The sequence below is a fragment of the Megascapheus bottae genome, chromosome 9, assembly GCF_031878675.1.
Source record: "Megascapheus bottae isolate mThoBot1 chromosome 9, mThoBot2.hap1, whole genome shotgun sequence".
In the NCBI taxonomy this organism is placed as follows: Eukaryota; Metazoa; Chordata; class Mammalia; order Rodentia; family Geomyidae; genus Megascapheus; species Megascapheus bottae.
Genome location: NC_143517.1, coordinates 60,639,833 through 60,656,397, shown reverse-complemented (window position 1 = coordinate 60,656,397; position 16,565 = coordinate 60,639,833). Strand labels below are relative to the sequence as shown.

At 40.2% G+C, this 16,565-nt stretch overlaps 1 protein-coding gene across 2 annotated transcripts in view; it reads left to right on the top strand.

Annotated features, from left to right (window-relative positions):
- Adcy8 (adenylate cyclase 8) overlaps positions 1 to 16,565 on the top strand; it is a 191,764-nt gene that overhangs the window by 85,454 nt on the left and 89,745 nt on the right. For both annotated transcript variants that reach the window (XM_090339406.1, XM_090339405.1), the window contains exons 4-5: positions 3,004 to 3,115; positions 9,641 to 9,768. In XM_090339406.1, coding sequence (XP_090195532.1) covers positions 3,004 to 3,115; positions 9,641 to 9,768 — 240 coding nt within the window. The remainder of the gene's footprint in view (positions 1 to 3,003; positions 3,116 to 9,640; positions 9,769 to 16,565) is intronic.

Genomic DNA, 16,565 nt, shown 5'->3' with positions numbered 1-16,565 from the left:
GAGAGAAGGAGAGGGAGAGGGAGAGGGAGAGACAGAGTTAAAGTGAAATTTTCCCCATGCTTGGTAAGAAGTGCAAGCCTTTTTCTCCTCGTGTTGTCTGCCTTGCAGGCAGTGACCTGTGCATTTCAATACCATGTTCAGCAGAGTCTGATTATGCTGACACAGCACTTCAGCAGGCATGGCAGCACCCTCAGTAGCCTTTCGCTGTAATATAACTCAGTAAGAGATGCCACCCTCAGGTAGGAAGGCTGTAACAGAAGATAAGAGCTCACCCATGCTGTGTCTAGGCTAAGAGTACCTGTTCATCAACATACTATGGAACGTTTTTACTAAATTCTAGGCAAAGTGAACAGCTGACTACAAAAGACAGGAAGAAGCATTTAAGAGTTGGAAGTTGTGGGTGGTCAGAAGGCTTTTTAGAATGAATGACCCTTACTGGCCTTTTCTGAGGTAGTGTCAGCCAAGGGAGAATGCAAATATATCAATTATAGACCAAAGGCTTTGCTGTAATGAAGTGAGAGTCTTGGTCCAGGCTGACAATAATTTGTCCTCTGTGTTACTTCCATGGGTGGCAAAGTGGCTTGAGCATCAGAGCTGGTTCAGAGACAGCAGAAATTAGGCGAACATTCTGAAAGAAAATAAATCATTACACATTAGCATATAAATATATGTGAATTACACAAAGATATATATATATAGATAGATAGATACAGTTCTATACATATGAAGTACCTGTCACCTGGGAGAAAGAAGGAAGAGAATATAGCTATTTTAAAAAAAGAAAAAAGCTAAGGAAAAACACAATTAACAAACCCATGCACCCACAACTTCACAACTGGGGAGCCTCAAGTTCAGAAAAGGCCATGTTTGGCTTACGGCCTGTGCTGATTGTTTTCCTATGCTCCTTTTAGTCCAGTCCTGATTACTGGCTGTCTGCTGCTGCCCTCTGGCTCTCTGTCCCCTCATTTCAATCATTGTCAACTGGAGATCCTTTGCCAGAAGTTAGCACCATTCCAAATTAACATATAGCTTCCTGCCTTACATTCTCAGTGTCCTGGGCAGAGTTTCTAAGAGATAAAACTCTGTACATCCCCAAGCTCCATCCCTATCCCAGTAACCCACAGGCATCTCCAGTTCTTCTCAGCATATTGGGAGATGTCATGTCCTGAGGCTCTCACCATATGGGAGGATGGAGTTAATCAGGGGCAGAATAGTCTCCCCGGCATCCACCCCATATCTACCATGCCCTTAAGGATTCCAGGTGCTAAAATAAGACCAGAGACAAGAAAAACAGGACAAAGAACTGTTCTTAGCCTGTGTGTGGAAACAAAACCAGGCTGCTACATCCCCTCTCTAGCCCTGAAGCCAACCCACAACAGTGCTGCAAGTATCTTTGAAGTTATTTCCAATCCTCTCATCCTCTTCATGGCAAACGATCCCACCAACACCCCTGCTCATTCTTCCTTCTCTATTGACTTTTTTTTAATTTAACTTTATGGGTTTGTTTCTTTGCATCTTGATTCTTTGGATGGACCTTCCATAAAAACTGCATCTTATACCTTTCAGTCTTAATAATGTACCATGCAATTCCCTCCTTCTATCCATAAAGGGTATGATTTACCCATGTCAGAAGTCTTCAAAGGTCATGCTGATAACCTTGAGCCCAGCACTTAGGAGAAGTAGAATGAGCAATAAAATGAGAACAGAGCCCTGGGTTCTGCCTCTATCTTGATGTCACTATACAGAACCACTGTTGTGCAGCTGTGTCTTCCACCCACGTTTCTCAAACTCCAAGGCATGCTCCAATGACCAAGTGCCCTTGCTGAGGCAAATGCTAACAGTGCAGGCCTAGAAGAAAGCTGGGGCAGTTCTAGCAATCACTAGACTCAGAGGAAGGAGGATCTATTTATTTATTTGAAAGATTTCTGTTGAGTAGATTGAGAAAATGTATAATGAGCTCTCTTGGCAGTGACCCCAGAGTTGACTGTTTCTAATAGATGGAGCTCCTGAATCCCTGTGACTCTTCTGTTGTTAAATGCCACAACAGATGGACACGGGTTGGGCAGAGCCCACAGGAGGGGTGCCTGACTATGCCTGAGTAACTCCCTTAAAAGCACAGCCATTATGTATTGGTAATACCATGAAGGACAGAGGATTTTGCAAGGCGGTAAAAGGAACCAAAGTGATGCTAGGGAGTGAATATAGCATGTGTGAAGACACCGGTGTAGGATGTACCCTTCTGACTTTTCTAGCTGAAACACAATCGATGTGGTATCCTATGGCGTCCTATTCCTCCCTTCCTTTCAGAACTTCCTGGGAAGGCATGGCAAGGTGAATGGCCATAAGGAATCCCAGTCTCATAAGATTACTGGCCACATTAACTAAAAAAAGTGCCAGTGCAGTACCCATGCAGTGCCCAGAGTTTCAAAGACTGCCCCTTCCCAGATACCAAGCCATGTGCAGTGTAAGACCTCACCTTACTGGAACATTGTAGTGACTGCATTGCTCAGATGCCTCTGAGCTTTGCCACCCAGTCTCTGAGTTTTTGAGAAAGCCTGAATCCAGTCTGCCATGTCCAGCACAAGTCCCTGTGCTTGTGATGTTCTCCCTGTTTATCTGTCTGTTCCCAGCGTCTACACTGCTATTCATGGGGATAATACACAGCTCATTCCTGGTTTCAGCCACCTTTCACAACCTTTCATCAGCCACCTTTCATTGATCTGTTCAGTTCCCTTTGGAGTGATTTGTATTACCTACTCCACTGTCTTGCACAGGAAGACTGGCCTTTAGTTGTCTTTTTGTCCTGTCTGATTTCTGGATGGATCCCCTGCTGAACTATTTGTTAAACACTGAGACATCTCTCTGGATGCTAACGACAAAGAATGTTAAAATCTCAGACTACAGATAGAGTTGATTTATTTGAATGTAGTTGATGTGTCTCTCAGAATGAATTAAAATATTAATATGCTTTCTCCCACCCCTCCCCTTTCCCCGGTTGTTTAGTATTCTTTTTGCAGATGTTAAAGGATTTACCAACCTCTCTACAACCTTGTCTGCTCAGGAGCTGGTCAGGATGCTCAACGAGCTCTTTGCCAGATTTGATCGACTGGCCCATGTGAGTCGAATTTAATTCCCTTATGGTCTTTTGCAGAAGTGAGTTGCTGCATGTAGAATTAGAAAGGGAAAGGATACAGTCTTCATTATCAATGCTGTTTTCATCCTCCATCTTGACCTTAATCATGGACCCTCCCCCCGACACTCTCATATGCTGGGGGCTGATGTTGGTTATTTATCTGTCTCAGGTGGGACGTTGCCAGATTAATTTTCAGAAGTGAGAGAGAGCTAGTTGAGTGGCAGTCAAACTAGCCTTTTTACTCTGCTTTCCACTGGCCCATCATTATTTCCTCCTGCACATACCCAGGTGCCATCCAGCTGCAAGCTTGGTGCTCATGGGGCTCACACACATACAAAGATGGCTGCATGTTGTTTCCTAGCCAAGCCCAGCCATCTGCAGTGAATTAGCCTGCTCCTGGGAAGCAGGAATCTTTGGCCCATCCCACCATTATCTTACTGGCACTAACCTTATTTGATCAGAGCTCAGCCGGAGAGCAGAGGAAAGGAGACAGACAATTGTTATCAAAACCCTGATGTATATTCTTATCATCGCTACTCAAGCTACAGAGGAATGGATACCATGCCACACTATGTTTTAGTAGGGACTTTGGGTTGAAATAGTAATGACTTAAGTTCCTGCTTTATAGAAAATAGATAGTAGTGCCAACTTTACAGGTTGTCGGGAGACTAGTTATGACTGTATCAAATATATCAAGTAAGTCCAACTTTAAAGCAAGTCAGTCCAACTTTAAAGTGACTTCATTCCAAGAGAGATCTATTTATGCTTGAATCTGAGCATCTATTCCATATTCTTCATGGTGCTCCATGTTGGCATATGAGAATGATGATATCACCTGTCCTCCTTTCCTAAAGTTAAGTGTGATAAGGGATACAACCATGGATAGTCGCAGCACAGAAGATAAGTCTGGGAGCCAAGGGAAACCATAACACACAACCCTCCATCACAAGGCTTCTTAGAGCAAGTGACTTAAACTGATTCTTTAAAATGTGATAAATGAATGCAACAGGGTACTATTCAGCAATGAATGAAGGATCCGCTGATGTATCCATCATCAATGAATCCTAAATACAACAGTGCCAACTGAAAGATGTGAGGCACAAAATCTAGTTATGTTTAGCTGGAAACTGCTGGCTCATACCTGTAATCCTAGCTACTCAAAGGGATCTGAAGATCACAGTTCAAAGCAAGCACATGCACAAAAGTCCATAAGACTTACATCCAATTAACTACCAAAATCCAGAAGCAGAGCTGTGGCTCAAGTGGTAGAGTACCAACCTTGAGTATAAAAGCTAAGATACAGTGCCCGGGCCATCACATCAAACCCCAGTACTAGCACACAAGCGCATGCACACACACACACACACACACACACACACACACACACACACACAAGTAGATGTGTTTTGACACTATACATAACTCATCTTACAAAGCAAAATTACAGAGACAAATTACAGAGTAAAATCAGATAAGAAGTTGCAAGGAGTACTGGGATGGGAATGGAAAATGGCTAGCACAGTTGCATGGGGTTGAGGAGCTTGAGGAGAAACATGGCTGCTTTGCATCACAATTATGCTGATTGCATAGTGGTATGGATTTGTCAAGGGAAAATTTACTGTGCATTAAACACTAATTAGCAAGCCAAATAAACCAAGGAGGCTATTTATGTGGAAGGGAAAACCAAAATATAGATGTGATTCTGTATATACAGAACAGAGAGATGGCTAGAGAAGAAAAAGAAAGGTAGGAAGTGGTGATGAGACACAGGCAGACAGGGGAGTGACATGGAAGCTGAACTGAGAACTGTAGCCTCTGGACACACTGTCAGAGAAAAAACTAACAGCAGCAGGAGGAGAAAACTGAGGTCTCCTCCCCACAGAATGGTTAGATTTACCTGGAACTCACCATTGTGGGAAATGCTATCTCCATTTACATAGTCACTGAAGAGCACTGGTTGGTACTTAATTGTTCCCCCCTTGTTTTTGTTGTTTTTCTTTTTTGGTCGTGGGGTTTGAACTCTGGGCCTGGGTGTTCTCCCTGAGTTCTTCAGGTCAAGGCTATTGCCACAGCATGACTTCTGGTTTTCCGGTGGTTAATTGGAGATAAGAATTTCATGGACTTTTGTGCCCAGGCTGGCTCTGAACCATGATCCTCAGATCTCAACCTCCTGAGAAGCTAGTACTAGAGTTGTGAGCCACTGCACCCAGAAATTGTTCCCCTTTGTATCGCAGTTCTACATGGTTTTGCTAAAAGATGGAAAGATAAAAATAGCCCACAAATGAGAAATTAAAGATGTGTTCAAAGTCAATTTCTTTTGTCTCAGTCAATGTCACTGACCCAGAGAAAAAGTAGCAAAGTAAAATTTGATGCAAGTTATTCAACCAGCCTTAATTGTGTGTTTGTAACCAGGGATCTTACTATGCTCACAAATAAAAGGAAATTGGATTTGCATTTGAGGAATATCTTCTACCACTAATGTTCAGTGGTTCTGTAATACTGTCTAATCGTACTTGTCTTAACGGTTTGCTCTAGATTTCCATAACAAAGAGCAGAGAACCCACCTCACATGTATATGGCATTCACCCTACCATTTTTTCACTGCTTCGTTAAAACCCAAGGGTATGGAGAGCTGATCAAGAGATTAGCAAAAATGAGACCACATTTCCATGTATAGACATGGATAGATTCCATGATGTATTCCTGCGTGAAAGTCTATTTGAGGTCTATAAGTATGGTTTGATGTACCATAGGCACCAAGTATGAACCTGACACTGCTGTGTACATTGTAACTACATGGAAGCCTGTGAGAAGCAGCCAGGCCTCTAGGCCTCCAGGCCACTGTTGGTTTGATGCCCAGAAATGCACAAGAGGATTTTTAACCTTATCTAAAGTTTAAATCTTAACTAGAAAAATGTAGTCATATACTACTTGTATGAGTATAATTAGATAATACACTATAAGATTTGTTGGTTTTAAGCCTGTTTTTTTAGTACATTAGAGGCATTAATGATTTTGCTTTGAGAACATTTCCTTGCTGATGCTCTTCTGCTTATTAAATGAACAGATATTCATTATAAAACTGGCACATTTAAGACATACATAACATACCAGTCACCCTTATAATATCAACCTACCCCTAAATATAGCCATCTTTAATAACTTGGTGCATATATCTCCCAATTTTACCTACTTTCTATATAAGTGGTTTAATATGCTTTTTTGATTTATCATAAAGTATACTATCAAAGTCATCAAGATCAGAATGAAAGGATTAGTATAAGACCAACTTGATGGAGTTTACAAAAAGGTGCTCACCTTATTTTATTTTTTTAAAATACCTTTTCCGAAAGCAATCTAGTTTCTTGAATATGATCATGTTGAAGCAGTCTGTGGCAGAAAGAACTTACTTCAAAAATTCTGTGAATACATTTGATAATTCATATGAAGAATGTGCCTGCAAATTGACAGAACTTGACAGAAAAGAACCAAGGCCTTTCTCTTACAGAAAGGGAAAAAGAAAGAAAAAGAGAGAGGTAGTAATTTAGATATTTATATATGTTTATATATATATATATAAAATAAATCATATATGTTTTAATTTATACCCAAAATATTTTCTGTTTAATATGTGAATATGTATCTCAGTACATGTATAGATAAGTAGATGATAGATAGACAGAAATTTCCATTTTATAAAGCATAGATTTTTACCACATCTACCAGCTTAATCTTTTGTTGACAAGGAAAATAAATACTTGACATGAACATTTTCACATCATTGTTCAGTGTCTACCCGGTAGGATAATAAATTACTTTATACAGTTTCCTTGCATAACATGTTTTTGTCAAGAGGCCTGACATTTTGGACTTTGTATAATTTTTACGCTTTAGAAGAAACTGAAGATGGAGCCCCTACGACAGTCTGACATAGGTTTCATTCTTCTTCTGCCTCTCACTTGCACTTTGGCCTTCACCACCTGACATCTGCAACTCCTTGTCCATAAAATATCACATAACGTAGGAGTGGTTGGGAGAAGACACAAAGAAAATGAGATACATGCCACACCTTGCTTGACACTTGCTAGTGCTCAAGAGTGTCAGTTTTATCTCTCCCTTAGATCTGTGTGACTTGAGCTAGCTTGTCTGAGGCATGTGAAGTATTTTCAACCTCTCATAGTAGGATTTACATATCCATAAAATAGGTATCATATCTACTGGTCCTGACTGTTCAGGGCTGTAATGAGAGACTCACCAAAAAAGAAAAAAAAAGATAAGGAGAATCTTGTTGAAAACAGACAAGGCTACTTTCCAAGTACCAGTTTTCATTATCATTGTTAAATGACAGACATGCTTACCTACTCAGTTATGCATTAATAAGATGGGTTATTTTGACACTTGTGACATACAGAAAATTGAAACTTATCAGTGGATTTAGGGGCTTAGACAAGGTTTTACAATTAGTAAATTTAACCAGAATGCAGATATGCAGATTTCAGATGCTTAGACAAAAGCATTTTCTGCTAAAGTCCTTTCTGTCTTTTCTCCTTTCACATAACGAGTTGGTCTATCTGTGTTCCCAGTTTCTGACAGCACCAGACAACCTTCAGTGACAATTTTGAGAGGAAATCATTCACCCTACTGCCCTGGCCTGCAACAGAGCAAAGGATTAGAACATTAGTCCTCATACTCACACAAGCAGAATTGGGGACATTTTTGACTTGTGAGCATAGATCGACCATGATGGGAGAAATTTATTGTTTTTATAATGTTGAACTTATTCGAGTAAAGAATTACTCTAAGAATTTATCGTGCTATCTTTTGATATTAAGAATGCCCTTGACATGGGTCATATAGTGATGTGTCTAATAGATACTCCCATTATTGTTTTAGGTGTTTGTTGATAGGTTGTTCCATGGTCCTTTGACAAGATTTTGAAATAATTATACTTGTGACAGTCATTAAAGCCCTTCAATTATTTTTTTTGAATAATGGTTCCATAGACACCATAAATCCACAGCTGTTCCAGTGAAAAAGGTAATCTCTAAATAGCATGTCAGCCATGACATTCTAGGGGTCTTAAAAGGCTTGAAGGAAGTGGGGGAAGAGTGACGTAAGTGGTGATGTTGTCCAAAAGAAAGAAATGTACTCATTATTTGACTTCTAAATAGTAGTTCCTCTTTGCAACACCTAATAATAATAGAACTACATTTTTCATAAAGAAGTGGAAAGCTTTGACTTGTCTTATCAACCAGACTTTCTTTTCTTTTCTTTCTTTCTTTCCTTCCTTCCTTCCTTCCTTCCTTCTTTCTTTCTTTCTTTCTTTCTTTCTTTCTTTCTTTCTTTCTTTCTTTCTTTCTTTCTTTCTTTCTTTTTTGTGGCCAGTCCTGGGCTTGAACTCAGGGCCTGAGCATTGTCCTTGGCCTTTCTCAACGCTAGAGCTTTACCACTTGAGCCTCAGCACCACTTCTGGCTTTTTTCTGTGTATGTGGTACTGAGGAATCAAACCCCGGTCTTTGTGCATGCTAGGAAAGCACTCTACCCCTAGGCCAAACTCCCGGCCCACCAACCAGATTTTCATCTTCATGAGAAACATCAGTGTCCAGATTGCCTGGGAAGGGCATGGCAGCCACAAAGTCCTGTTCAATACCTCCGGGCTCCTTCAGGGAGGTTGTCCCACAAATCTGACACAAACTAGGAGCCACCAGTGTGTTCTCACTTCCTTGCATTATATTTATTTTTCATTGAAAAGATGATCTGATGCATTTGTTATTAAAATTAGAAAACTAACTAAGTCAGTACATTTCAGTATACACTTTAAGGGTAACAACTGGGGTGACTTTCTTTCTATTAACAACTCCCCTTCCCAAGCCCAAGGCTTTATTTTCCTGAGAATATCTGAGAGTCATATTTCATTATGACTCTATTTAGAAAGTATCATCTGAGTCATTCAGCCCCAATGATTCATCCAATTGATTGCTTTAGTCAGCAATCCCTCATTGTTTCATACATGACTGAGACAGCTAACTTATAAAGCTAAAAGGTTTGTTTGGATGCACAGTTTGGAAGATTCAGACTATGACTGATTAGTGTCATTGCTTTAGGCAAAGCAGCACGGTGTGGCAGGGCAATGCAGATTGTGATGCAGACTGTTAAACCCTTGGTGGCTGGCAGACAGAGAATAAGAGGAAGGGGAGGGTCCCAAGCTCCTTTTCAATGGCACATCCCCCAAAGACTGGAAGACTTCCGACTAGACCCTGTCTCTTAAAGTTTCCAGTACCTCACTCACCAAAGCACCAAGCCTGGGGACTAACCTTTAATAGACCTTAAATAGATCTTTGGGGGCTATTTCAGGTCCAAACTATAGAAAAACTAGAAGTTCATTTTAAAGGTGAGCACATCTGACCCCATGGTACAGATGCCCTGACCCCGCTTGTATCTCTCGCCAGGCATTCTAAAGACCTGGTCCTCCCGCTGACACAACCCTTTCTCTTCTGTCCCTTCCAGGAGCATCACTGCCTTCGCATTAAAATCCTGGGGGACTGCTACTACTGCGTGTCTGGACTTCCAGAGCCGCGCCAGGACCATGCCCACTGCTGCGTCGAGATGGGTCTCAGCATGATCAAAACCATCAGGTAATTCGTCATCTCCTCCTCCATATGAGTGTGATGAGAAAGGCACATAGCCCCATCTGTACAGGGAAGGAATTTGTGGAGTGTTGTGAAAGACAAAGCCCTTTGATTTATTTCACAAAAACTACTTACCCATTGATTCCCTCAGGTAAACCAGTGGCTAGCCAGATTCCTTATTATCCAATTATGTTTCCCTTTCAATTATCAGTGCAAGAAATTTTAATTATAATTGTCCTTGTGGGCTTACAGCAAAGAACAAGATGATCATAGTCCTGGCCTTCAGTGAGGCTGAAGGAAAAGGAGAGGTGGAAATGAACAATCTTAATCTGGAAAACTCAGTGATGCTTTGGTGGTAGCACAGAGGAACAGCTAACTCCATCAGATATGGATGGAGAATCTTCCAGAATAGAGATGTCTGATTTGTTTCCTGAAATGTGAGCAGACTTTAGCATGATTCTGGAGGTAGAATGGAGAGATTTCAGGAGAGAGGATGGACATATGTAGAGGTCAGGATTGTAACCACAGCATGTAGCATGTAGTGAGGCCTAGAATGCTAAGAGAGGTGAGAGGTGACAGACAAATGCAAAGACAGGAAAGCCTTCATCTTGACATTCAGTAGGTAGGTGGATAGGGAGGTAAGTAGGTAAGTATATAGAAAAACAAGCAGACAGACAGACAGGCAGACAGACAGACAGATCGATAATCAGTGCTTACTTGATCAGTGTCTAAAATTATCAGATGTGATTTGTCTAAGGCAGAGGCTAGTATTTTGTAAACCACTTCCTTCAGAAAAAATAAAAAACTTGTAACCCACTCCTCGGCATTTACCCCAAAATCCAGAAACAAGGACATACTAAAGCCACTAGTACAACGATGTTCACTGCAGCACTGTTTACCATATCAAAGCTTTGAAACCAACCCAGATGCCCCTCAGTAGATGACTGGATCAAGAAGACATGGTATTTATACACAATGGAAGTCTATGCTTCCATCAGAAAGAAAGATATTGGCCCATTTGTAAGGAAATGGAAAGACTTGGAAAAAATGAACATAGGTTCAATGGTTTCCCTCATTTGTAATAATTAGTACAAACCTAGGACTCTTCTAGCAGAGGATTACAATAGCTCAAGCCCTAGATACATAAGGTCATATAGGATGGGACTAAATGAAAGGAGCTCTAGGATATGGAAATCAGAGCTTTATCTTGAGTGATTGTTCTTAATGTACTATGTTATTTCTCTTCTCCTTTGTTGCCCTTTGGTTAGTCTCATATTGTTACTGTATATGACTTTGTTACTTGGTATATTGTATATAAGTTTATTTGTTTATTTGAAAAAGGAAAGGGAAGAGGAGAAAACAGGATGAGGGGATAAGTATGGGGAGGGAAATGGAGACAAATCATAAGAAGGGATATCAATGTGTGAGAAATAATGCACCCACTATTTGGTGAATGTAACTGTAACCCCTCTATACATTACCTCGATAATAAAAAATAAAATGAAAAAAATAGAGAATTATTCAGGTGGAATCAAAACACATGAGGCAAAAGTAACTGGAAAGAAATACGTGGTTAACCTGAAGCTGCACAGCATGGAGATTCCTGAACAGTGCCACTTGGGTGATAGTAAAAGATTTTTATAGCTAGCTCTGTTTTCCCGAAGGAAACGGGCTCGAGAACGTAAGATGTTAGATTCTTTCCAAATCAGTCATGAACATCCCGAGTGAAAATATCCCCTTTTTTTGGAAAGAATAATTTGATGAGCATTGGAAATAGTGGATGCCCTCTAAATATAAGTTAAGTGACAGAGGTAGTCATTTAACAGAACTTTAAGTAGAACACTGTTAGTGAACTGCAGGATTCTGGACTCAAATGAGCACTTGTCAGCAGACAAAACACTAAAAGGAAAGCAAGAATCCACCAGGACTGATGTACAGAGAAGATAGATGGTCAAGAAAACTCATCGTGGGTATCAAGATATTTCAAGGCTAAATTTTTGTGTTCCTGCCTTATCTGGACACAATATTTGTTTTATTCTTTAAAAAAGAAAAGAATTTAAGAATCAGGAAACAAAACCATTCTTGAAAACCTCTTCTTGCATTTAATGCTATGTCTAAAAAAAGCATCATCTGGCCAAGTTTCCTAGCCCTCTGTGAGTCTTAGCCTCAAGCTACCCAGCATAAGTGGGTACACAGTAGGCTAGAGATTGCTACCACTAAGTACCTATAAGAAATTTATTCAGCCAGTAAATCAGCCTTGGTGTCAATGTTGGTTTTCTGGGTGTTAGCCTGGATCAGAAAGAAACTGTACAAAGCTCTGTAAATACAGCACCAAACACATTTTCCAGGGATCTATGCCCGTGTTTGACCTTGGGAAGGTCATCTGGATTTGCTACCTATAAAGTGAGGAAATTGGACTGCCCATTTCTGATGCCCCTGTATGGGATGAAGAAGCTACAAGTTGTTATCATATAAGCTTAACTTTAAGAAGCAAAACTTTCTACACTTTCCATAGGTGTTCTTTTATCTTGATCTGAATCAGAAATTATACTGCAGAGATAATTTTGTTTAAAGAAATGGATCACCCATTATGAAAATCCTTTAAGATACTTACAACCTTATCATTTCTCTTTCTAGTATCATTATTATTGATGGAAGGTCTTTCTGGAAACTTGGAATAGTGAGACACAATGATTTCTGTTAAATGACATTGCCTTTTATCTGTTTATTAAGAACTAAATTTAATTCCTTAAAATAAGGCAATTTGGTCACCCATGGCTTAACTGCATAAATCAGAGTCTATTAATACCTGCAGAAGTTCTTGTCTATAATGTAGGAGACCTGAGGTCCAGCATTAAGTCTTCCAGATAATAAGAAAGCTTAGCATAGAGGAATAAAGCAGAGCTCTGGGATTAAGCAAGCTGTAATTACAATTGGCTCTGACTTATTAAACATCCATACTTGCTGACATACATTACAGTCTAAGGAATGACTGGTGGGTAATATTTTCAGGTTTTTACATGTAGAAAAGAATCCAACTTACATAGCTTAACCAAAAATTCAGTAATCTTAACCAATGGTTACACAAGAAACAGCTCTTTATTAACCTCCACTGTGGAAGCCAAAATAGTATGAAGCTGAAAGTAGAGTCATGACTAACAGGAACTGTGAAGTGAATAAAGATAGAGGCATCTGGGTAGAAAGTTTGTGGTTAGATTTGATCACTACACACTATCACTACAAACAGTAATAGAAACATAGCACTGATGACATTCATTTCTAAAATTAACTGATGACAATTCTTTAATGAGCAAAGGATCCACGCAGACATTTCTCAAACTAAGACACACAACTAACAGGAAAATATAGATTGAATTCATAATGAAATGTCCTCTCATCTTGTCAGGTCAGCTTATTATCAAAAGATCAGAAAGACAAATTTTGGTGAGGGTGTGAAAAAAGGGAATTATTGCATGCTGGAATTCAGATATACTGGGACTGTAAATGAGCAGACAATATGGAAAAGAATATGCAGAAGTTCCTCAAAAAGTGATGGATAGGGCCGGGAGTGTGGCCTAGTGGTAGAGTGCTTACCTAGCATGTACAAAGGCCTGGGTTCAATTCTTCGGTACCATATACACAGAAAAAGCTGCAAGTATTGCTGTGGCTCAAGTCGTAGAGCGTTAGCCTTGACATAACCCAAGGATAGTGCCCAGGTCCTGAGTTCAAGCCCCAGGACTGGCAATAAAAAAATAGATATAGCTACCATATGACTCACCAAACTCACCAATATCATTTATGGAGATAGAGATAGATAGATAGATAGATAGATAGATAGATAGATAGATAGATAGATAGACAGACAGACAGATAGATATCCAAATTAAATGAAATCAGCATGCCAACAGTATCTGAACTCTCTCATGCTTACTGTAGCATTATTCACAATAGCTAAAAATCCTTTAGTGGCTGAATGTGATAAAAGCATAAAAACACACATAAATGTAATGCACACACACATTCCCACTCACAGTGTGCAAGGAATTCCTTTTCTCCACATTCTCATCAGCACTTGTTATCTTTCTGACCTTTTGATAATAAGCCATTTCAACAGGTGTGAGATGGCATTTACATATACAGACAGACAATTCCACCAACAAAATAAAGGGAATATTGCCATTTACAACAAGATGCATAAATGTTCAGACCATTATATTAGGTCAAATAAGCCAAGGAGAAAAAAACAATACCAGGTGATGCCACTCAAATGGAAACTGAGGATGCATGTGCTGTAGAAAGAGTCCAAAGTCAGCAGACACAAAAGCATTAAACCCTATAGGCTAAACAAAGTAAAAGTAAAAGATGGGCTGTTGTGGCACATTTAGTAGAGCACTTGCCTCGCGAGCTTGAGGTTGATTGGAAGGAAATGTTGGGAGATAATGTTGTTCCAGTATAGGAGAGAGAGAAACTGCAGCTGTGAAGTCATGAGACGGAAGACAAGTAGTTCAGAACGGAGATCCTGAAAGTCATAAAAGAGACAACATGCCATACAGAGATGTTTGCCAAATCAAATATTTACCATAGCATTAAATTTATTTGTTTTTCCAAAGGGCAATCCTCTAAGAATTTTAGTCGGAACTCCAGTTTCTTAAATACGTAACCTGTTGTCGGATGTGATCATGCTAATTATTGGCTTATTTCTGAGTGCCTGGAGAACTGTGCTGGAGGAATGGGGGATCTCTTGGCCTGCTGCAGTTTTCCCACCTCTGCCTTTGAAAAGTACCTCACGTAGGTGGCTGACTCAACTTGGAGCCTCCTTGGCCTCTTCTGGAATATAAGAACATCCAGATCCCCCGCTCAGACCACTCCTTTAAAAACTCTAGGAAGCTGGGCGCAGTGGCTCACACCTGTAAGCCTAGCTACTCAGGAGGCTAAGATCTGAAGATCACGGTTCAAATCGAGGTAGGCCATGAAAGTCCGTGAGACTCTTATCTCCAATTAACCACCAGAAACCAGAAATGGCACTGTGGCTCAAGTGGTAGAGCACTAGCCTTGAGCTGAAGAGCTCAAGGAGAGTACTCAGGCCCAGAGTTCAAGCCCCACAATGGACAAAACCAACAGTAAATGACACACACATTGTTCCCACAGAAATATTTTTTAATAGAATCTTGCAAGTAGTATAGCACTGAGTTAGAATATTAGAAAATTTGACTCAATCTGTAACTTAATTAAATTTGAGGCCTATATTTTTAATCAGGTCTTCCTTTCTATGCTACAAAGATAACAGTAGTAGCAAGTTTATTAAACACTTTACATGCATTCCCTCCTTCAATGGCCATAAGAATTCTAGATGTTAGGCAGGCAGGCAGGCAAATATTAGAGCATGAAGCACAGTTACAGTGTGACTAGTCCAGACCCTCCAATTAGAATGACATCAATCACAGACAACTAAGACAGCTGACAGATGAAAACACTGGAAATCAGTTCCATGTTTCCAACAAGGAGACGGGATGGTAAAATGGTATCTGGTTACCATAAGTGCCCAGCAAATATCATCGGTGGCCACAGAAGGCTGCTAATATGGAGCACTGTGATTCCAAAGCCATTGGTCTTATTAGATATGCAACCTGGCCTCCCAGCTCTAGGTTTATGCATCTTCCCCTAGTGATTAGAATCTTTCATCAGTCCCCAAAGGAGGCGCTAACTCTACAAGGGGGAAAATCCAGTGATCACCTGCAAATAACAAGAAGAAGCCCTCATCCAAGGACTCACAGTACATTCATTCTATGTGAATATTTGATTTTAGCAACATGATATTAACTAGACAAATGAAGAAAAGAGACACTATAACTTTATTTCTGAATATCGTCTCAAAAATTAATTTATCTAAAATCAGCTTAGATAATCGTTTCTATTACAGAGATGGGAAAGTGGCTCCTCTTAACATACCCTAGGTCTATTTTGGGAAGTCATGATAGTTAAGTAGATGCCAGCATCCGTGCTGGGCTCTGTTATATGCGATATCTTTATTAATGATCTATTCAAGATGTCCTTGATGAATCTTAATGAAAACTGTAGAGCCAAGTCCTTTCAGTGCAATTGCTAAAAAGTCACAGGAATGACACCAGAATGCCAAGTAGGAACTGGTTTTTTCCCAGGCGGTTAATTAGAGCAAAAGTCCTAATCTTGTAGCAAGAATGCCTTGCTAATCAAAGTGGCAGAGCAATGACTTAAAAATAGGCTTTATTTCTCTTTTCTTCATTCAAGGCAAGAATGCCCATGCTTTCCCTTTTTCTTGCTCCTTCTTATTCCTTTCTGTCTCTCCCCCATTTCTGTTTCTAGCTCTCTCCAACTCGCCCTCTCCCATTCCCGTTCCCCTTCTCTCCCTCTTCTTCCCCTTTCTCTCTCCCCTCCCCTCTTTCTCTCCCCCACTCTCTCCTCCCTCTCTTCCAATATCAACACAGCATTCACAAGTCTTCACTCTTGTTAGAGATGGAATCTAGATGTAATAGTTAGTAAAGCTAATAATAATGAAATGTCCACTGTGGTAGACATGATACTGAATAATTGTCTTGGCTTATTTCATTTAGTACTGGAACCTTGTCAGGAAGTGGGTTTCTCCCCTTTTCAGATGCAATGCTAGCTCGGGGAGGATAAGACATACTTGTGACCAAAGACATGCAGCTTGAAAGTGGCAGAACAAGGAAGCCCTGAGCTAAGTTCATTAGACTCCACAAATGGCCAGGGTGTGAGAATAGTTAATAAATTCTGTTTTGATGGCCAAGTAGAACTAAAAAAGGGCT